This window comes from Suricata suricatta, chromosome 8 (genome assembly GCF_006229205.1).
Source record: "Suricata suricatta isolate VVHF042 chromosome 8, meerkat_22Aug2017_6uvM2_HiC, whole genome shotgun sequence".
NCBI lineage: Eukaryota > Metazoa > Chordata > Mammalia > Carnivora > Herpestidae > Suricata > Suricata suricatta.
Genome location: NC_043707.1, coordinates 105850336 through 105869096, shown reverse-complemented (window position 1 = coordinate 105869096; position 18761 = coordinate 105850336). Strand labels below are relative to the sequence as shown.

Sequence of the window (18761 nt, the reverse complement as noted above, 5' to 3'; positions counted from 1 at the left end):
CAGAAAAGGGGCAACAATCCTGTGCCATTAAGATCAAATGAAAGAACAAAGGACATGAGAGCAAATTATAAATCAGAGGCAACAGAATGGTTCAGAAGCCTGGGGAGTTCTGGGGTAAGACCACCTTCGTTTTAATCTATACTATTTATCAGCTGAGTTAAGTGCCAGGCACAATGTAAGCACTCAAGAAATGTTAGCTATGGTTATTATTAATAATCATAATGATAATAGTGACAAATTATAAAGTCTTCTGCCAGAGCTGCTGATGGGAAGTCACAAGATCTTATCTGAGCCAATGTATTACTATTCCCCACACAAAAGAGCTGTAAGTAGCAGGCTGGCTCCCACATTCACTTGAAGCCATTCCTATTTATGAATTATCCCTTCACTCAGACCATATCTGTGTCCACATGTCCGCACTCTTGTACATACACAGAGCAGGAGTGTATGCCATTCAAACCACCAGGGCCTCACTCCCTCCAAACAAACATAGAATTTGTCAAATGCATACATGCTTACAGAAGGGCAAGCACTTCCATTTACTAGTAGGTTAAGGTAAAGTTTAAAGTACACTGCATCTGTTCAACATCAAATATAAATGTTTTCTTATTAATGGGCACCTCTGGAAATAAAAATGGAAACAGAAACCCTTTTTAAGAACTTGCTTCCTAATTATCACTTCAAGTGGTGGACATTAACTGGCATGTGTACCATAGCATAAACACCATATTTAGCCAGAGATTTGCTTCACAGAAGATTGAGTTGTTGTTTATGACTCACACCAACTGTCCTAAAGACAGGTGCACTGGGCTAGAAAATGTTCATTTTGTGCAGGTCTCATGTATTTTATAAACTTTCAGACTTAAGCCAATCACACTATTGATAAAGAGCAAGGAAGAGCCAGGGATGAAGCCAATTGGGAAGGCAGCCACACAGTAGGTATAACATTCTCATGTGTTCATAACAATCAGCTCAGGTTGGTACCTGAGGCCGACAGAGCTGCTAACGACCCAACAGAAAGTGGAACTGGCTTCCCCACATCAGTTAAACTGTAATCTCCCAAGTCACCCCTATGTACCTTTTCTGGAGACTCACACAATATATTTTCTGGCTTCAGATCTCGGTGAGCGATGCCTGGAATGACAAAGAGCAAAGAAATGGTTAACATATGTACATAATTATCAAACATTCCACACACAATTAATTTTTTCCAAATGCTGTTGTTCGCAGATTAATTCCCAATTATGGTACATTAAAAAATCAACGAGCTGCAGGAGGCAGGACTAACCAGAGACGAACCAAAAGCATAGTTGATTCTGCAAGCTCTTTCGAAGCCAAAGCTTTAGAAGTCTGGCAGGATGTAAGACAGGCTGAATGTGTCCCAGCCAGTCTACCCCGCAGCACCGCTGGGACGACCAAGAATAAGAAGCTAATATGAAGCAGAGCAAAGAGCCCTGCAAATGGCCATGCTGGGACAGCAATGCAGAAATAATTAGTGTCTTGTTTAAGAGCATCTGGGGAGGCTGAGGTTGCTCTACCTCATTTCTTCTCGGGTGGCCAAGTTATATCAAAAATGATTCCCTAAGCAGGACTCCCTGAATGGTCAGAACACCAAGTATTAGTTAACAAATCTTCCAAAGCTTGTCTGATCCCCTTCTCACCTGCTCTGTACGTCCAGACAGTCATGCTAGAAGCACAGCAAGGACTGCTTTGGCCAAGGGTGCTCTTCTTAAGAGACACCTGCTCTGCATTTTGACCAGACCTCCCGAGGGAGACTGCAGATAGCAGCTTACTCCATGAGGGGCTCAAGGCTGCGGACCTGGCCAAGAGGGCACCTGGGGGAAACCACCTTCTGACCGAAGACGGGGACAGAGAACAACTCATAGGGCCATGGTGGACACAGAAACCTCCATCCCTCTTTCCTCCTGCAGAATGCACAGTGCAGACACAGAAGGATTGGAAGGTTGAGCAAGAGCCAAACTGCTAGTGCCCAGAAGTACTGGAAGGTAGCAGAGGATTCATGGACTAAGCAGGAAAAGCAGAATCTGCTTTCCTAAAACTCCCTCGAAGACCAAGTTCTCGGGCAGCCCTCCGATTCCCTGGCAGGAGGCAGAGGCCCAGTCCACCCAAGGCACTTCGCAAGGGAGGGAAAACCGAAGCTCCAGCAGGCTGAGTAACTTCATCAGTCACCTAATTGAATGAGAACCCAGAGCAGCTCTGTCCAGGCTGTACAAATTGAGTCAGGCTACAGCTTGCCGCACTAAAAGTGAAAGATATTTTCCATTACAGCAAGTGCTCCCACAGAAGGATCATGAGCCACACATGGAGTCCTGCTCTCCAAATAGGTGCCGATGGCCCAGTTGTCCCCCAGCCTAAGAACTGAGCGCCATGCTGTAATAATGGGCCTGCCTTTGTGAGCACACCAGCCATCGACCTGCTCTGCTTCATTTCCCAGAGGTTAACTGCAGTGTGTCCAGTATTTAAAAGTGTGAAACTTGTTTCAGGGCTGACCCATTCTTGCCCAATTCATCTTCCCAGCATGAAGTTATTTAGAAAACAGCCAAGTTCAGCTGGAAATCGTTTTTCATCCCCTCCAACTTCAAGCCACATGGGCAGCTGGCCAGCGAGATGTTAACAAGCACTCCAGCACTCCTAAGACACACCAGCTCTGTTCCCTTTAGTGCATTCTTCTAAAAAATAAATAAATAAAAAATAAAAGCGCCTTTACCACCCTCTAAGGTATGGATCTTGCAAAAAGCGTGACCCAGTTTTGCAATCTACAGAGGCAGCTTGGGGAACAGTTGTAAATCTTTGTCAAGCAGGTGTTACCTACATGCATCCCAGCTTTCAGAAGCAGAACTAGTGCTATTCATCATGCTGGGGAAAGTACAGATGCCCCTTCCAGGAAGTTTCGTCCCATGTGCAAGTCAGGTGCCCAACATGGGCACGGTCGGCATGGAGATCTCCTTCCAACCACACAAGGAAATGAGGTGAATGAGGGACCAGTGAGCCAAATTTCCTGCACACGTGCCACCTGGGTCTGTGCTGCTCTGTGTGCCCAGCATGCCTACAAGTGGTCTCTTATAACCAGTGTGGCTGGACAATATCCACAATGGAGGAAGGGAGCAGAGCTAGGTCCCAGATTATTCATTCTGTCTGCATCCCCCACCAGACACAATGCTCTGTTTTAAGGGAATTAATATGAAGAATAAAAATGCTTCTGTCTGGCGGGGCTAAAGGTGGAGGAGGTAACATTACTGAACTACTAGGTGGCAGGCACTACACTTCAACTGTGTTATACATATACGATACACACCCAGGCTGCACACAACTCTCTTGAGTTACAATAGTGCCCAACACCAACCATGTGAGTGTTAACTACTGTCGATGACGTAATGCTCTCTCTTCTCACCATCACTCTGGGAGTTGGCATTATTACCGAGAGAGCACATAGCTGGTAAAAAGTAAAACCACAATTCATTTTTAGATGGCACTGCTGTTAGGCAAATTTAAAAAATATAATAATCAAGGATGCCTGTGTGGCTCAGTCAGTTAAGTGTTCAAAACTTGATTTCAGCTCAGGTCATGAGCTTACAGTTCATGAGTTCAAGCCCTGCATTGGGCTCTGCACTGATGGGGCAGAGCCTGCTTGGGATTCTCTCTCCCTTTCTCTCTGCCCCTCCTCCCACTCTCTCAAAATAAGTAAATAAAAATTAAAAAAATGTAAGAGTCAAACGTATTTATCGAAATACAAAAACACTTAATTTGCAAAAAGATTTAATTCACTATAAAAGTTCTGAAATAATCAGTCCTAGGTGAGGGATTGTAAACTGAAGTGTAATTTGGACAACAGCAAATTGCAAGTTACCATTGTGCGGTTCAACAGATATCTCAAACTTAACCATGTTAGTGGAAAAACACATTTTCCATTTACTATGAGCAAGATATAAAACTAGATACATATTATCATGCCGATTCTGGAGAGATGCAAGTGACATACATTAAAGACTAGAAAGAGTAATACCCACATATTTACACTTGATGGGGCTTGCATCCTTACTAGGACAGGGAAAGGAGAGCATCCACACCCACACACTCACACATCTTGTTCAACATGAAATTTACTTTTTCCTCCCTGTTCCTTCCGCTATGCCCCCACCCCTTTTTAAAAATTTTTTTAAAACATTTTTAAAAATTTATTTTTGAGAGACCGAGAGAGACAGATCATGAGTAGGGGAGGGGCAGAGAGAGACACATACAGAATCAGAAGCAGGCTCCAGGCTCTGAGCTGCCAGCATAGAGCCCGACAGGAACCCATGAACTGTGAGATCATGACCTGAGCCAAAGTCAGACGCTCAACCGACTGAGCCACCCAGGCGCCCAGCCCCTACCCTTCTTAATAAGGCTGCATTGGCCCACCATCCACATCAGAAGCCTAGCGCCATCCTGATTTGCTTCCTCCCTGTCATGGGTGGGCCTTCCAGATGTACTAGTTCCTGGCCCAGCTCTCCGCCTGGCCTGCTCCTCTCACTTGGTCCCCGGAGGCTGGGCGGCCCGACCCAATCACTGAGGCAAAGGCTTGGTTCACCTTTGGTGTGCAGGAAGTCAAGGGCAGCAGCCACATCCCGTACCACACGGCTGGCTTCTCGCTCATTGAAGTGCTTCTGCTTCTGGATGTGGGCCAGGATGGAGCCTGGGGGGCAGAGGAGACACACAGGTATGCCTTTGGGCCTTAGGAAGTATAACTTCTCAGAGACCAGCTTTCATAAGTTTGGGGTGGGGACACAGGCTTATTCATCACTAAATGTCCAAACCCTGTGTGGTACCCAGCACCGAGGAGACACGAGCACAGAACTGGACAACTGCACTGCTGTCTTCTGACCTGCCCATGACGAGCGCAAAAGGGACAACAAACAACTATTTAAATGACCAAAATGCCATCAGGGCAGATTTGGCTTCTAAAATAAGAAAGAACTAAAAGTGAGTCCATATAGCGTTGGGGTCCTCTCCACAGGAACTTTTCCTCCTTTGTATTTGATCTGAGATCCAAACGAGAGCACAGGTCTTTAAACAGAAATTCTATACCCTCACCAGATACATAAAGGTCTAGAAAGCCTAGAAAAAGGAGGGAAAGTACTTTCCCTTTGAATTTTCCTATTTACTATTAATATTATTGTTACTATTTTGTTGGTAATGGCTAACATTTATTGAGTGGTTGCTATGTGCCAGGCACTATGTAATACTCTTTAAACAGATTATCTTAGCCTCCCCACAACTGTATAAAATGTACAAAATATAGGTATCCCCGTTTTACAGGTGAGGAACCTGAGGCCAAGTATGGCTAAGCCACTTGCTAAGATATACACCACTAAGTGAAGACATCAGGACGTAAGTCCAGTGAGTCTGGCCAGAGAAGCTGGGCAGACAGCCCCTGAACCACACGTGTGGTCTGACGGCTGGGGACACGGGCTGCCCTGAGCCAACCACAATCTCTTTTCCCACTGGGTCTAGCCTCAGTAGGGTTACACTCTAAGCAATATGGTTACAGATGACCCCTAGCATTTCCAATGCACGGTCTCAGTGTTGTTGGGCACGGCGGGGGTGCAAACATGCAGCACAGGCAGGAGCACATGGCCTGGCTCCATGCAATCTACACTCACTACTGGAAGCTGAAGGTGTCATCTCTGTCTCTTACAAATGGCACGTGTTTACTTATCCCTGGTTGTCAACATGGGGAGGGTATGAAAGATCTTGCACTTGCCAGATTAAACAATGAAAGGATCCCAGCATTCTAGAGAACATTCCTAGAAAACTGGCTCCTGGCCAGGTCTCAGGCTTGCTCTACTCTAGTGAGCCTCTTGTTTCTAAATTTGTTAAAATGGAAGATGGAGAGTGACATGCTACTTACTTCTAAGATAGCTTTCACTTTTTCCAATTATTTTAATAATATTAATAGCTGACATTTATGGACCCCTTAGTGCCTATAGGGCTCTGTGCAAAGCATTTCACATGAATGATCTCATTCAATCTGAGCTATCAAAGGAGGTAGGTGCTGTCATTATCCCTATCTGACAGACGAGAACACTGTTTAGAAAGGTTTAGAAAGGTTATGTGACTTGCCCAAGGCCTCACAGCTAGTAAGTGATGAAGCTATATTTAAACTGGGCTTTATTGGTTTCTAAAGCATGCTCCCTTAACCACCAAACCTCTCCACATGGCCCCCCACTCAGCTCTAGATGGCCTCCCTAACCTGCACCCTGCAAATCTGTCCTCAGGCTGGGTGAGTGACGGTGAGGGCAAGGGCTTCTCTATCCGCTTCTCAACCTCAGGAAAGCAACTTTGATACACATTCTAGTGACTATGTGCATGGGGAGGGCAGTAGTGGTGATGGTCAAGAGTGGCTTCTTTCCATCTGAAGGATCCAGATTCTCAGGCCTCCTCTCTGTCCTGGGTTTATGTCCTAAGCCATGTGACCCTCTGTTCCTCTGGTGAGCCTTTCCGGATTTCACAATGTATGCAAGAGCTTCCACCCCATAATTAATTTAAATAGAGAACATGTCAAAACACTGGATTGATAAATTGATAACTAAATGTATCTATATATGAGTCCTATTAAAATCAGAAGGCATTTATAGAATGCCCACACAGGTGACATTCTAGGCTCTGCAAAATGCTAATTATCATCCTTCCCTCCGGCCTCCCTTCTCCCAAATCAAGGGCAGTTTTAAGTCCTTCATCCTTTTTATTAGCTTGACTCTCATTTTAGAAGTCTCTGGGATTCATGATGGATGATCACCACTCTGGGTCTTAATCAGAAGTCCAAACACATACTCAACAGTAAGTACCTCCTTGCAATTTCTCAAAGACCAAGTAAAACCTTGTGTCATCTTCAAAGAACTCAATCAGCTCCAAAATGTTCCTTAAATAGGAAAAAGAAAATAGGAGGAAAGGGGAGAAAAAAAGGGAAATGGTATTATATATTAAAGGCCACTTACAAATATACAATGAAAAAAATTTCAAAACGCCCTGTAGCAGGGCAGAGATCAGCTTGAAATCAGAATGCTTATTAAAGACCCATGTTTGAGAAGTAGCCAGTGGTGTTAGCAAGACTCAGGTCACCTTATCTTTCCATAATGTTCAGTCTCTGGTGTTTTCACCAAGTCTGTGCTGTCAAACCCCAACCCTAAAACCCACTAGGTAGAGTTATAAAAAAGTCCCGGTCACATTAAACTGAATAAAATCTGCAGCCGACTGGAAGCAATTGCGGCTAATAACACTGAATAGTAGGTATGTGTCCTGGAGGCAGGCAGCAAATAATTACTTGCCCTCCCTCTTGCCCATAAATCACGGGGCAGTATTTACATTGCCTGGAGAAAATGGAAACATCTGTCAAATAGACTTGGGGCCTAACGTGGGCACCGCTAGACCCTAACTGCTAAGCGCTGCTTAATGAAACGGCCGCCTTCCTGCCACCGCAGCACTTGTGGCCTTCCCCGGTGAGCACTCTCTGTCTGCCTGCGCATTACCGGGCTCTGCCAACAAGGTCGTCTTGTAACTCAGGAGGGAAGCCACCAGCCTGGATATCGGAGGTGTTGGGGGCTTTTTTTCTTTTAAAGAACGAAATAAACCAAGTAGAGTCTCTAATGCTGAACTCAGAAGCTGCAGGGCTGAAAATAAAAATCTGTCCCTCATAAAAAAATGCTGACCACTTTGGGAGACACCGGGCTTTTACTAGTGTGAAGGCATCCAAATAAGATGACTGAAATGGCCTGATTTGAAAGAAGATTGTGGAGGCAGTGCCTGGAGTTAAATCAACAGCAGCCCCCACCCTCCAAGCTTAATGACAGAGCCATCAATACCTGGCCGCTGGCTCCCTGCTGACCCTGCTGTGCAGGGAGAGAGAGTGGGAAGCAGAGTCTTAGAGGTGACCCTGATTTAAAGCCACCGTGGGAGAGTCGCTCATTTGGAGCTGGTGGTGAGCAAGCTGAGGCGGGGCTGGAGACCACCTTGGCCCTGCGTCCAGCACAGTGCCCAGCCGCCTCCGGGGCCTGAGCAGTGGCCGCACAGACTCAGGTATGCTAGGAAGGAACAAAGTGAGCATTTGTCCTCGCTCTCACCATCCTCACCTAGTCATTACAGCTGGGCCCTAAACTTGGGTGCCGGTGACACTCTGTTGGCCTGGTTCCCACAGGCACTTGAAAGAAACAGAACCCCGATGTTCTCCCAGCCCAGCAGACTGCTCACTCTTCCAACTTGCCGTGTTGTTACTTTTATATAGTATTTCAGCCTGAACAGAAGCAAAGGCCGCTACTGCTTCTGTCCCCATTCTCTTTCTTTAAACAAAGAAAGACAGAAGGAATCCTGTGCAGTTGTGGCCAAGGCATAAGAACTAAATGCTGGGGTCGGGAGGTGGTGAGAAAGAACCTTTTGTGCGGCTAAGCATTCCCCCCAAGAGAAGGAACAAGTAACCAAGACTGTACTCACTTGTTTCCTTGACACTGATAGAGCGTCTCCACCTCTCGAAATACCCTACTCCGACTGTGCCCTGCTTGTTTTTCGATGATCTGTGGGAAGAATGAAATCGGTCATACTCACCTGACCTCGAAACACCTCTCAGCAGGACACCTCTGGGAGAATGCAAGGCCCAGTTCGGCCCACAGCCAGTTTCAAGCACAAGCCTGGAGTAGGCTCTTGGTGGCACAGGCACTGTGACTCTGCTGGCAACACGACAGACCGGCCTGAGGGATTTCCAGCCTGGCTGGGCCTGTTTGACTCTGGCCAGGCAAATACAGTGGAAGCTATGGGGTGGTTGCCCCCAGCTGCCCACGGGAGACTGAAGCAGCCAGCAAGAGGATAAAGAGCTACCTCTGCCCGACCCCTACCCCCAAAGGCATCTCTTCTTGCCTTAAGGGTAAAATTTATAACCTCCACAGAAGGATCTCCCAGGGTTGAAGGAAGAGCAAGGGGGATGGAGGACGGAGGACAGTGGAAAGGGACTAAAGCTCCAAGGCCCAGCTCAGACCAGACCCCACCTCTGCAGTTCTGTGGAGAACCTGCCCTTTGGCAAGCCCTGCATTAAGTAACTCAGGTCCATGGTGTCAGTTAAGTCTTACAACACAATCCCAAAAGGCAGAAAGAGGTCTAACATTCTCCCCTCAGCTCTGATAAGTGGCGACAGAGTCGGCATTTCAGCCCAGAGCTGCCTCCAAAGCCCCTGCTATCCCATCCCTGCCTGTACCTGGGGGTGTCTGGCAAGTATGAACGGAAGGTATGGGTGAGTCAGCAGAGGAGCAGGTGGTTTAAGCAGGGAGGGACTGGTTAACTCCAAACATGTCCGTGGATCCTATCCTGAGCCCCAGCCCATCTCAAGTCGAGGCTGGGGGGCAAGTCCTCTGCAGAGCCGGCTCTGCTTTACAGCCCCACGTGCGGAGTGGGCACGGCGCAGATGACAACATCCTGCTCCTTCATTCCCAGCCTGCTATGTCCAAACCATTTGTATATGCGGTAGCACAAACACTCGTGACCAGGTGTAATTTTCTATACAAGTAAACGTCTGTTAGTAAACCACTGTGGGCCCATATCTAAGTCGTCAGAGAGGTGCAGTGCCGGGGCACAGAAGCTATTCGACTTGTTCTCTCACCTAGCATTTCACATCAAAGTCAAAAAGAACCTTCTAGCAGGCGAGTTATTCAGCAATGGCATGATTTTCTCTACAGAGGTAATGGGCTCCTGCTATCAGATAAGGGGGAACAGAAGAGGGGCAACGATCTGAGGAGTTATGGAAGAAATTCAGGACCAGATCATCCTGAAGCTCCATTCCAATCCTGAGACTCTAGGATTCATCACTTGGATGCCTGTAGGGAAGCTCTAATAAAACTAATGTTGTGGGGCCATGCTGGCAGAAGTAGCACATCTCTAGGGAGCTTCCAAAGGACAAGAGGGATAGGAGACGTGGGCCAAACTGCTCAGTCCAGAGAATTACCAAGCTAGGGTCCTGGTGTTTGCACCAAAGATCCTGGGGGCAGGCACAGAGGACCAGATTTCCCTCTTATGATCCAACCCTGAAGAAATAGGTCTGGATGGATGGGTTAGTATCCCCAAACCTCTGAAAATCAGTTCGTATTTGTGATTTATTGCCACAATTGAGCATCTTTTAAAAAAAGTTATTTGTAATTTATACTGATGTTTCCAAAAAGGAACTGAGGTAATACTTTTGTTACCATATGAAGCAACACTCCAGCAAAAAGGACTGTGGCTTAGCAGAAGTGTTCACCTTCATTAATCCACAGCTGGGACTACAGCCAGTTAGTTAAAAGAAGAAACATTTTTTTCAGGGGCCACTTTGGCTGGGTTTGCCTGTATAAGGCAGCACTTTGACCTGGGCATTCTGGTGGATGATGTGAAATACACTTGAATTTCCCCCTTGGATTTAATGAGACCTTGTTTCTAGATCAGTGGTTCCCAAAGTTTAGTGGTATAAGAATCAGCTAGGGAACTTGGTAAAACAACAACAACAACAACAATAAAGACCTAGACCCTATCCTTTATCAAGAAAATTGGGTCTCTGTGCTGTTAGCTCTCTAGATGATTCTGATCCACAATAAATGTAAAGTGGTCCTACATAAGGGCTTCCCCAACTTCAGCAAGTGTCAGAGAGACTTGGAGAGCTGGCTAAAAGCAAACTGCTGGGTCTCCCACTAGTTTCTGACTTGGTAGGTCTGGGATGGAGCCAGATAATTTATAATTTCTGACAAGTTCCCAGGCAATGCTGACACTATTGGTGCAGGAACCACACTTTGAGAATCAATGATCCAGATCCATTCCTTCTTCCACGTGGAGCCGGCAAATGGAGGCACAGAGGGGCACAGCGAGTTCCCCCAAGGCCATGTAGCAAGGAGCCACCTCCTCTGCCCCAAAGCTGAGTGCTCAGTCCTCATTATTACACATCACTTTACAGCATTTTATAATTTATAGGGTCTCTAAGTCTACCAGTTCATTTTTATTTTCATCTAATAATCAGTTCATGAGATAGGAAGGGCAGGTTATTATCTTCATTTTAGAGAGGGAACTGAGGTTTAAGCAGATTCAGTGACTTGCCCAAAGTCAAGTAGTAGTTTGTTAAAACAGAGATTCAGGTAGGCCTTCTAATTCCAAGTCTGGTTGTCTACTCCCTGAACTTACTTTATTTTTCAGAATAATCAGAAGCAGCTTATTACTGGCCAGGCATTGTTCTAGGCACTTTACACATATTTACTCAATCCCTACATCAATAGTATATAGTTTCTATTATTATACCCATTTTACAGATAAGGCAACTGAAGGACAGAGTGTTAAGTAACTTGCCCAATGTTACCCAGCAAGTAAGTTGAGAAACCAAGAGTTGAATCCAGTGAGTATAGCTTTGGAGCCCCCATTTTTATTGAGTTGCCATATGGCAGAATATAAAATTTACTTGGCTTAGGACAAGCAACGTCTACTTGTAAAGTAAAGCCTAGCATCCAGATTAGACACTCACTTTGACGGCATACTCTTTGCCATTCTGCAGGCTCACGGCACCTTGGACTTTGGCATAGGCTCCCTCTCCAAGCAATTCAGAGGTCAGCTTGTACATATCTAGAAGCGAAATGGGGGAGAGTTGTTACGAGATGAGTCACGCCATTGCAAGTGAAACTGGGAAGAGGAGCTTCTGCCACTCCACATTCCCTGTGTGATAGCCTAGGGACACACAATGGCTCCACAGCACTCAGTGACGAGGAAGACCCTTAGCTGTCTCAGCCATCTGAGGACTCAGTTTCGCAACAACCAGACCACATCGAAGGCATCCTGTTCCTCTTTTTAGACATGAGCTCAGTGAAAGAGTTTCAGTTCAGCCCACACCTCCTGAGCATCTACTATATGCCAGACAACATATTAAACTCATAGTAGGGACAGAGTGACGAACACAGTATAGTCCCTGCCCTTTGAGGGTCATAGTTCAGTGGGAAGACAGACATATAAACAAATGACCCCAGAATAAACCAGGCAGTAGTAAGTACAATTATAAAGGGAAAAGACACAGTGAAAAAGAACAAGAGGAGGGAAAAGTTAAACCTATTTAGGGAAACTGGGGGGTCCTCACAGAAGGACTGTGATTCAAATAGACATCATTCATTCATTTACTCATTTGTTGAGCACCTGTTCTGTGCCTAGGTCTGTGCTAGGCACTGGTGATACAAAAGGAAACAAAGCACTGTTCTATTTTACACCACACACAGAAGTCACTGGAGGTTTCTCAGAAGTTTCCGGAAGTCACCCACAGGAAGCAGGAGACAGAAGTAGGATGCAAACGGATGCCTCGAGGTTTTTAGGGTGCTGAGTCAGGGTAGTTCTAGCAGAGGACTAGGCCCAGATTGAAAGCACATATAGTAACCTGTCCAAGCTCACAAATAGCACAAACTTTTTGAGTCCTTCCTAAGGAAGCCATAGCTCCATTGAGGCCTCTGCTGAGCTCACCTCCTCCTCCCTTGACCTCCATTCTTCTGTTTTTTTTTTCCTCTCAAGGCAGCCTAGTGTTAAACCCACAGGGTGAGCAGAACACTTATAAGCCATGAAATTAGATTTTTATCACTCTTAGCATGAGAAGCCTATAATTGCACAAGCTATCCTCGAATAACAGGAAATCCTCTCATGTTCACTGAAAGGGCAAGACCTGTTGTTTGGAAATTATTCTAAAAACATTGAGGCCTTTATCAACCCCTGTGCCCCTCCTATACACAGATGTCTACTCTTTAAGTTAAAGACAACCCCTACACTAAGTACCTTCCTGGGTCCATCACAGTTTGGTCTTGTGACTGCTTATAAGCACGTACATTGTTGTTTGTACATATTTTAAATAACATGATTCTCTCACAATGGATACTTTGGCATTAGCCATTCATACATGTCAGGATAGGTTGAGGGTTGGAAGTCCAAATATTCCTGATTTATTCATAAAAGAGCCTATTATTAGAATCACCATACAAAACAATCAACTCACTAGTGTATCTGCAACATTGGAAAGAGGGCCCATAAGGGGAAGCTATTTCAGGTCTCACGATGAAAGAAACACAGTAAGTGAAGGAAGGGGGGTGTCACCCCTAGAGTAGCTGCTAATCCATTCAGTCCCTTGCAGAAGCGTTCAGTGATTCACTTCATCTCCTCACATGTCCAGCAATAACAAGACCAGCACTGAGTCTGTGTTTCACAACCAAGTGGCATCAGAGTCTTCCATGACCCAACATCAGGTCCCCTGAACACGGCATGAACTCTTAAGATGGAGCCGAACTCACCCAGCACAACTAGCTGCAATCTCTAGGAGTCAAATCCTCTGCTTATAGAAGATTTAACTTTCATCTGGAGCTGTGGCCCTAGGTGTTCTCTCGTCCTCTTACAAGTTTGTTCTACCTCTTAGCAGCCCCTGCAGGAGCAAGCTGGGGCAAAGATCACATCAGAAAAGGGCTGAAACACACCAAGTCATCTCACTCCATCTACAAGTCTGACGGGCTGCTCTTTCTCTCCCCTGATGAAGTGCTGAAAGCATCCCTATTGCACAGATAAGCACAAGCCGGCTCTCAGATGATGCATCCCCTAACCTAGATCCATGGGCTACAAGAATGCCATGTGGGAGAGCCACAGGCCCAGATCTGAGAAGTCATGTGACCAACCTTCAAACTTCCCTGGTAAGGAGTCAGTGGCCCGGGCCTTCCGCTTCTTCTTTTTCCTCTTGTCACCTTCTGCAACAGGAAAGGGCTCGCTGCTGCCCATCTCTGGGAGAAAAGAGATGTAAGGGAAACATCACTGTACTGATCAAGCCATAAGTTCACCCAGAAGGAAAAAGAGGAGGGTGGGACCCAGGAGCTTTACACTGATGGTTTTTAAATATCTCTGTGGACTATTGATTTCTTTGACCCAGGAGGCAAAACTAAAGGCAAAACCATTATAGATCATTAACTGCGGAAAGGAACTCAGACAGACAGGCTAGATTAAAAGAGGATCGCAGAACCTGCTTTAACCAAGCTCATTAGCAATGGATTTAGATCACCACAAGTCAAACTATAGTTCCCAACAAAAACAATGAATCTATAAGCAGAGTCGCACCTGTGACGTCCTCCTGCCTCAGCACCAGAAAGGCAGGACCCAGGGTGTGGGCTTGGGATGGTCCCATGCAAATGAAATCATATGCGCAGTAACATCTGAGTGGATATGCACATAGATTCACAGGCCTTCAGGGGAGCAGCCTCTGGAGGTACAATAGGGCAGGGGATGGGGTTGAGGATGGCCCTGAATCACTTCATGTCTAAGACCAAAGACCTGAGTACCTGTGTAGCCCCGAGCACACTCTCCCCTTCCCTTCACCTCCTTATTTGAGAGGATGCATATAGGGTCCATTCAGAAGTCTGCAGTCCACAGGTCTATATCAGGCTGCTGGATGAGGTCATTAATTGCAAAAACATCATTATCTCTTACTGGACAGCAGATTAAAGGGAGGCTCCCCATGTTCAAGGGAGGATTTGTGAGGCAGGCATTTCAACACTGGACACACTGGGCAGGAAAGGGTAGGGACAGAAAGAATAAGCAGGAGACATGAGGGGAAAGAGAAAGGGGGCACAGGGAACCAGGGCCCAATCACAGCACTGTTTCTAAGACACTCTAGTAAGGGCCTTCCCCTGTTAAAGATAAATTACTTATAGAACATGTCATGCCCCTGATGCAGAGTGAAGCCTTAATACTCTTTGCCTGCAGTTAGAAATAATAAGATTTCTCTGAAGTCTCTGGGTCTAAATCCCCACCAGGGTGATTAAACCTTTACATCCTCCTAAAATAGAGGCGCTCGGGTACTGGTGGGGCATTCAGTGTGAGAGACTTTTAGACCAACCTTCAATAAACACAGGCTCTGGCTTGTTGGATTTTTTTTTTCCTAAGAGATTTTGAAATGGAAGCTGGCTCTTTGCCCATTGAGGGGAAAAGCCCACTCTCTTCTCGGAGGACCCCAGCTGAATACAGTCAGAGAAATGGCAAGTCTGCTCAGAAAGATTGATTAGAGCCAATGTACATCTATACATGGTTCTCAGAAGCAGGTACACAACAGAAGCCATTAAGAGAAAGCAGAGCGACGGCACTTGACACCACAGCCCAGAAAGCATGGTTAGGCAGCTGAGCGTCTGACAGCCCAGTTTGGGAGCATTCTGCCACCTGTTCTTGGATCTGATGACAGCAAATTTTCAATTATATTTCACTTAAAATTTTTTTTCAATGTTTATTTATTTTTGAGAGAAAGAGAGGGCAAGCAGGGCAGGGCAGAGAGATGGGGACAGAGGATCCAAAGCAGGCTCTGTGCTGAGAGCAGGAAGCCCAATATGGGGCTCGAACTCGAAAACTGTGAGATCATGACCTGACCTGGTCAAACACTCAAACGACTCAGCCACCAGGTGCCCCCAATGATACTTTAGAGAACAGATAAACATATGGATAAAAGGAGTCCACAGAGGATCTCAAAAATAGTACTCTGGCCAATAGCTTCAAGCACAAGATAAATCTGGGGACTGCAGCTAGCTATGAATTCAAAGAATCCAACTTGAATCAGCATAGCACCCAATATCTACCCTCCCCAGGGTAAATGAAAGGGGAAAAGCTGCCCAACACAGTGAGAAATTCTACAGAAATGAAACATACGGGGCTCTTGAGGAGCCCAGGGAAGGGCACTGGCCATGGGAACAGCAGGCTGAGGAGGAGGGACCGCTGTCCCTCTCGCCCTGCCCTCGTGTACAGTCAGTGTCCTTGTCCCCATCTACGTTCTCATCAGAGCTTCGAGGCAAGTGCAGAGCAGCCCGACTTTGGATTCACTTCTTTCCCCTTCCCCTGCCTGCACTCTGATGGAGGGCCTGCAGACAAGCAAAACAGCTGAAAGGCAGGCAATGCAGAGGAGCAGCAAGAGAGCTGGCAGCATTATAATTCACAGGGGATGCTCAGACATACTTATGACTCTAACTAGAAAACCCTGTTCACGGCAATTTACACTTGGTTTTTACCACAGCAGGGCTGAGGGAGCCTCTTGTGGAAGAATCATACCTCTGAGCACCGCCGCATACTCAATATTAGATTTTATGGCTTCACACACACAAAGATAGAGTACCTGGACTATTCTGCATGGATTTCAATGGAAGAGGGTACGCCAGAAGGGACAAATGGTTAACACTTTCCTTGGAAACAGAACTTGTTGTAGGAGAGTTGTTTTTGAAACTAGGAAGAAAAAAAATGTAGGAAGACAGTGAAGTAAAAAAACAAAACAAAACCAAACATGCTTAACTTCCCTGTTTACACAGGGAGGGGAGACGTGTCCTTATCTTACAAAGGGGTCTATAGGTCCCCATCTGGAGCCTGTCCATAAACCCTATTTTATCACGGTCCACTAGCCAGGGCTGTGGGTCCTTAATTTATTAATTGTGCAATCATTTAATGAAAGCTTCCTCAGGGTGTAAGGCTCCACAATCACGCTGGTTCCTGGCTCACCTCCTTCCCTTGGTCCACGATGTCCTCTTGGCCACCAAAAGCCAGCTCAGAAGTCTGTGCCCCTTTGAATGAGGTCAGTTTGTACCAACACTTTGGAAATCAGACACCAGGCAAACAGATTGTACTACTGCACAGAACTGATATTGCTCCTCCGCTGCTCCCAAACACCCTGCTAGAAGTTCTACGAGAGCACTGACAGCATTTAGTGCTGAGCACTGACAGCCTTGAGCTCTCGCCAGTGTTCCTAAGGGCCAGGAATGTGGCCTGTTCATCTCTGCATCTCCTATAAGCCATGGCACAGCATCAGATACCTATCCGCTATCAGAAAATGTGCTCTGAAGTGCAATGATATGAAACAATGCACACTCTTAGTGTCAAGTGCATGCATGTCATCCAGGCCCTTTAAGTAACCAGGACACACGCTGAAAGAAATGTGAGCACACCTCTGCCTTACAGACAATGCAGCATAAGGCTGTTCAGTTCTATTAGTTCTCTGACAAACTCCTTGTGAGAAAAAGCCCCATGACCCAGGAGGTTCTTGCCTTTCTAGCCGGAAGTCTGGTGCCTGCTATAGGATTGGGCAGTGTGTCTGTTCTTTTAGAAGAGAAAGTGAGTATTTCCTTTAAATTTTCAGACAGACCCTGGCTGGTATGTAGGCTCCCAGTACTTTCACTGCCTCCAGCCCTTACCTTGCTTTTGGTCAGAGCTCGATGGTCTACCATTTGTGTAGTGGTGGAGGTGGAGCTGGAGGGGACGCACACTGTTGACAGGGAAGACGTGAGCTTGGCATCAGGAGACCAAGGTAAGAATCCTGGCTCAGAGATTACCAGACATACTACCAAGGCTATGCCAAGCTACCCTGCCTCTTTGAGCCTCAGTTTCTTCATCAGTGGGGTAGGTTTTGAAATAATACCTGCCTTTTCGAACAAGCCTGTGATGACCCAATGGCATACTGATAAATCTGTATGTCCACATGTATATAGAAATACCAGACAGAAATACACAAAAATGTTAACACTTCTACAATTTGAAAAGGTGCTTAGTATGTGCTAGGCACCATGCTAGGTATTTTACACACATTACAATAATTCTAATTTTTACAATAATCCCACAAGGTAAATGTTTTACCATTATTTCAGATGAGGAAACTGAGGCTCAGAGGTTAAAAAATCTACCAAACATCAAACATCTAGTGAGTGGTTTAATGGGTTCAAACTCAGTGCTACCTTTCGAGTCCAGGACGTTTCTAATCTATATAGTAGTTTTCTCTGTGTGGTGGGGTGATTTTTATTTTCTGCTTTACATTTTTCAGCATTCTCCAAGTTGCATATAATGAAACGTGTTACTTTTTAATATTCTTACTATTTTAGCCAAGTTTTATTTTCAATAAAATATGCAGTTTTCTCTAACACACATTGCAATTAGAATCTGATTATATAATATTTAAAACTGTATGTAGATTTCTCTATGTTTAAATTCAACGTTCAGTGAGGAAAAGACACTTCAGGAATTGGTGCCCTAAAGATGTTATTCTTACAATACTGGAAAACAACATAGAATACTATTTTAATTTTTATATTTTTTAAATGCTTATTTTTTAAAAGGAAAAATTCTGTAAAAACCAATATGACAATATGATGCAATGAGCATTTGAGTCTGCTAGATATCGGTCTCAATCCTAGCTGTCCAGCACTGTGTGCACTTGGCAGCTTGCTTGGCTTCACTAAATAGCCATTTCCTCATGTACTGGAAAAGGTCAGAGTGAGGTGCAGGCTGTCTGCACCACCAGGCTGTGTGAGGGTCAAAGAAGACACAACGTAAGAGCACCGCTGACTTACTCATTCAGCAAATACCGTATTTACTGGGTACCTACAGATTGTCCAATGCTAGACAGGAAGAATACAAGAGAAGACATGGTCTCTGCCCTTAGGACCTTAAATCCACTGATGTATAAAACAGTTTTAATAGAGTGGGACAGGTGCTGTGTGACAGGAAGTAGCAGGTGCCGAGGAGCAGAAGACAGGCATCAAACTAGAGGAAGGAACAGCTAAGCTGACATCTGAGGGATGAGCGGGAATTGGCCAGGGTGAGGTCTCAGGAGAGAGACAGAGAAAGAGCATGTGCTAAGCCTGAAGAGAAGCATCATGGCTGGTCAGCGCAAATCAGAATTCCGGGAGCAGCTGAGGAGGGACTGAGGGGTTTCACCCGGATGGGACTCTGCAACAGCAACAGAT

General features: G+C 45.7%; 1 protein-coding gene across 11 annotated transcripts in view; it reads right to left on the bottom strand.

The window, feature by feature from the left end:
• The window catches only part of MKNK1 (MAPK interacting serine/threonine kinase 1), a 41185-nt gene that overhangs the window by 8614 nt on the left and 13810 nt on the right, over positions 1–18761 (bottom strand). For 9 of the 11 annotated variants that reach the window (XM_029948393.1, XM_029948397.1, XM_029948395.1 and 6 more), the window contains 7 exons: positions 16151–16257; positions 13683–13784; positions 11516–11613; positions 8485–8564; positions 6846–6919; positions 4589–4693; positions 1079–1134 (listed from right to left, as the gene is read on the bottom strand). In XM_029948393.1, coding sequence (XP_029804253.1) covers positions 1079–1134; positions 4589–4693; positions 6846–6919; positions 8485–8564; positions 11516–11613; positions 13683–13784; positions 16151–16257 — 622 coding nt within the window. Of the gene's footprint in view, positions 1–1078; positions 1135–4588; positions 4694–6845; positions 6920–8484; positions 8565–11515; positions 11614–13682; positions 13785–16150; positions 16258–17216; positions 17233–18761 lie in introns of those variants that run through there. The other 2 variants (XM_029948400.1, XM_029948401.1) reach the window with 2 other exon arrangements.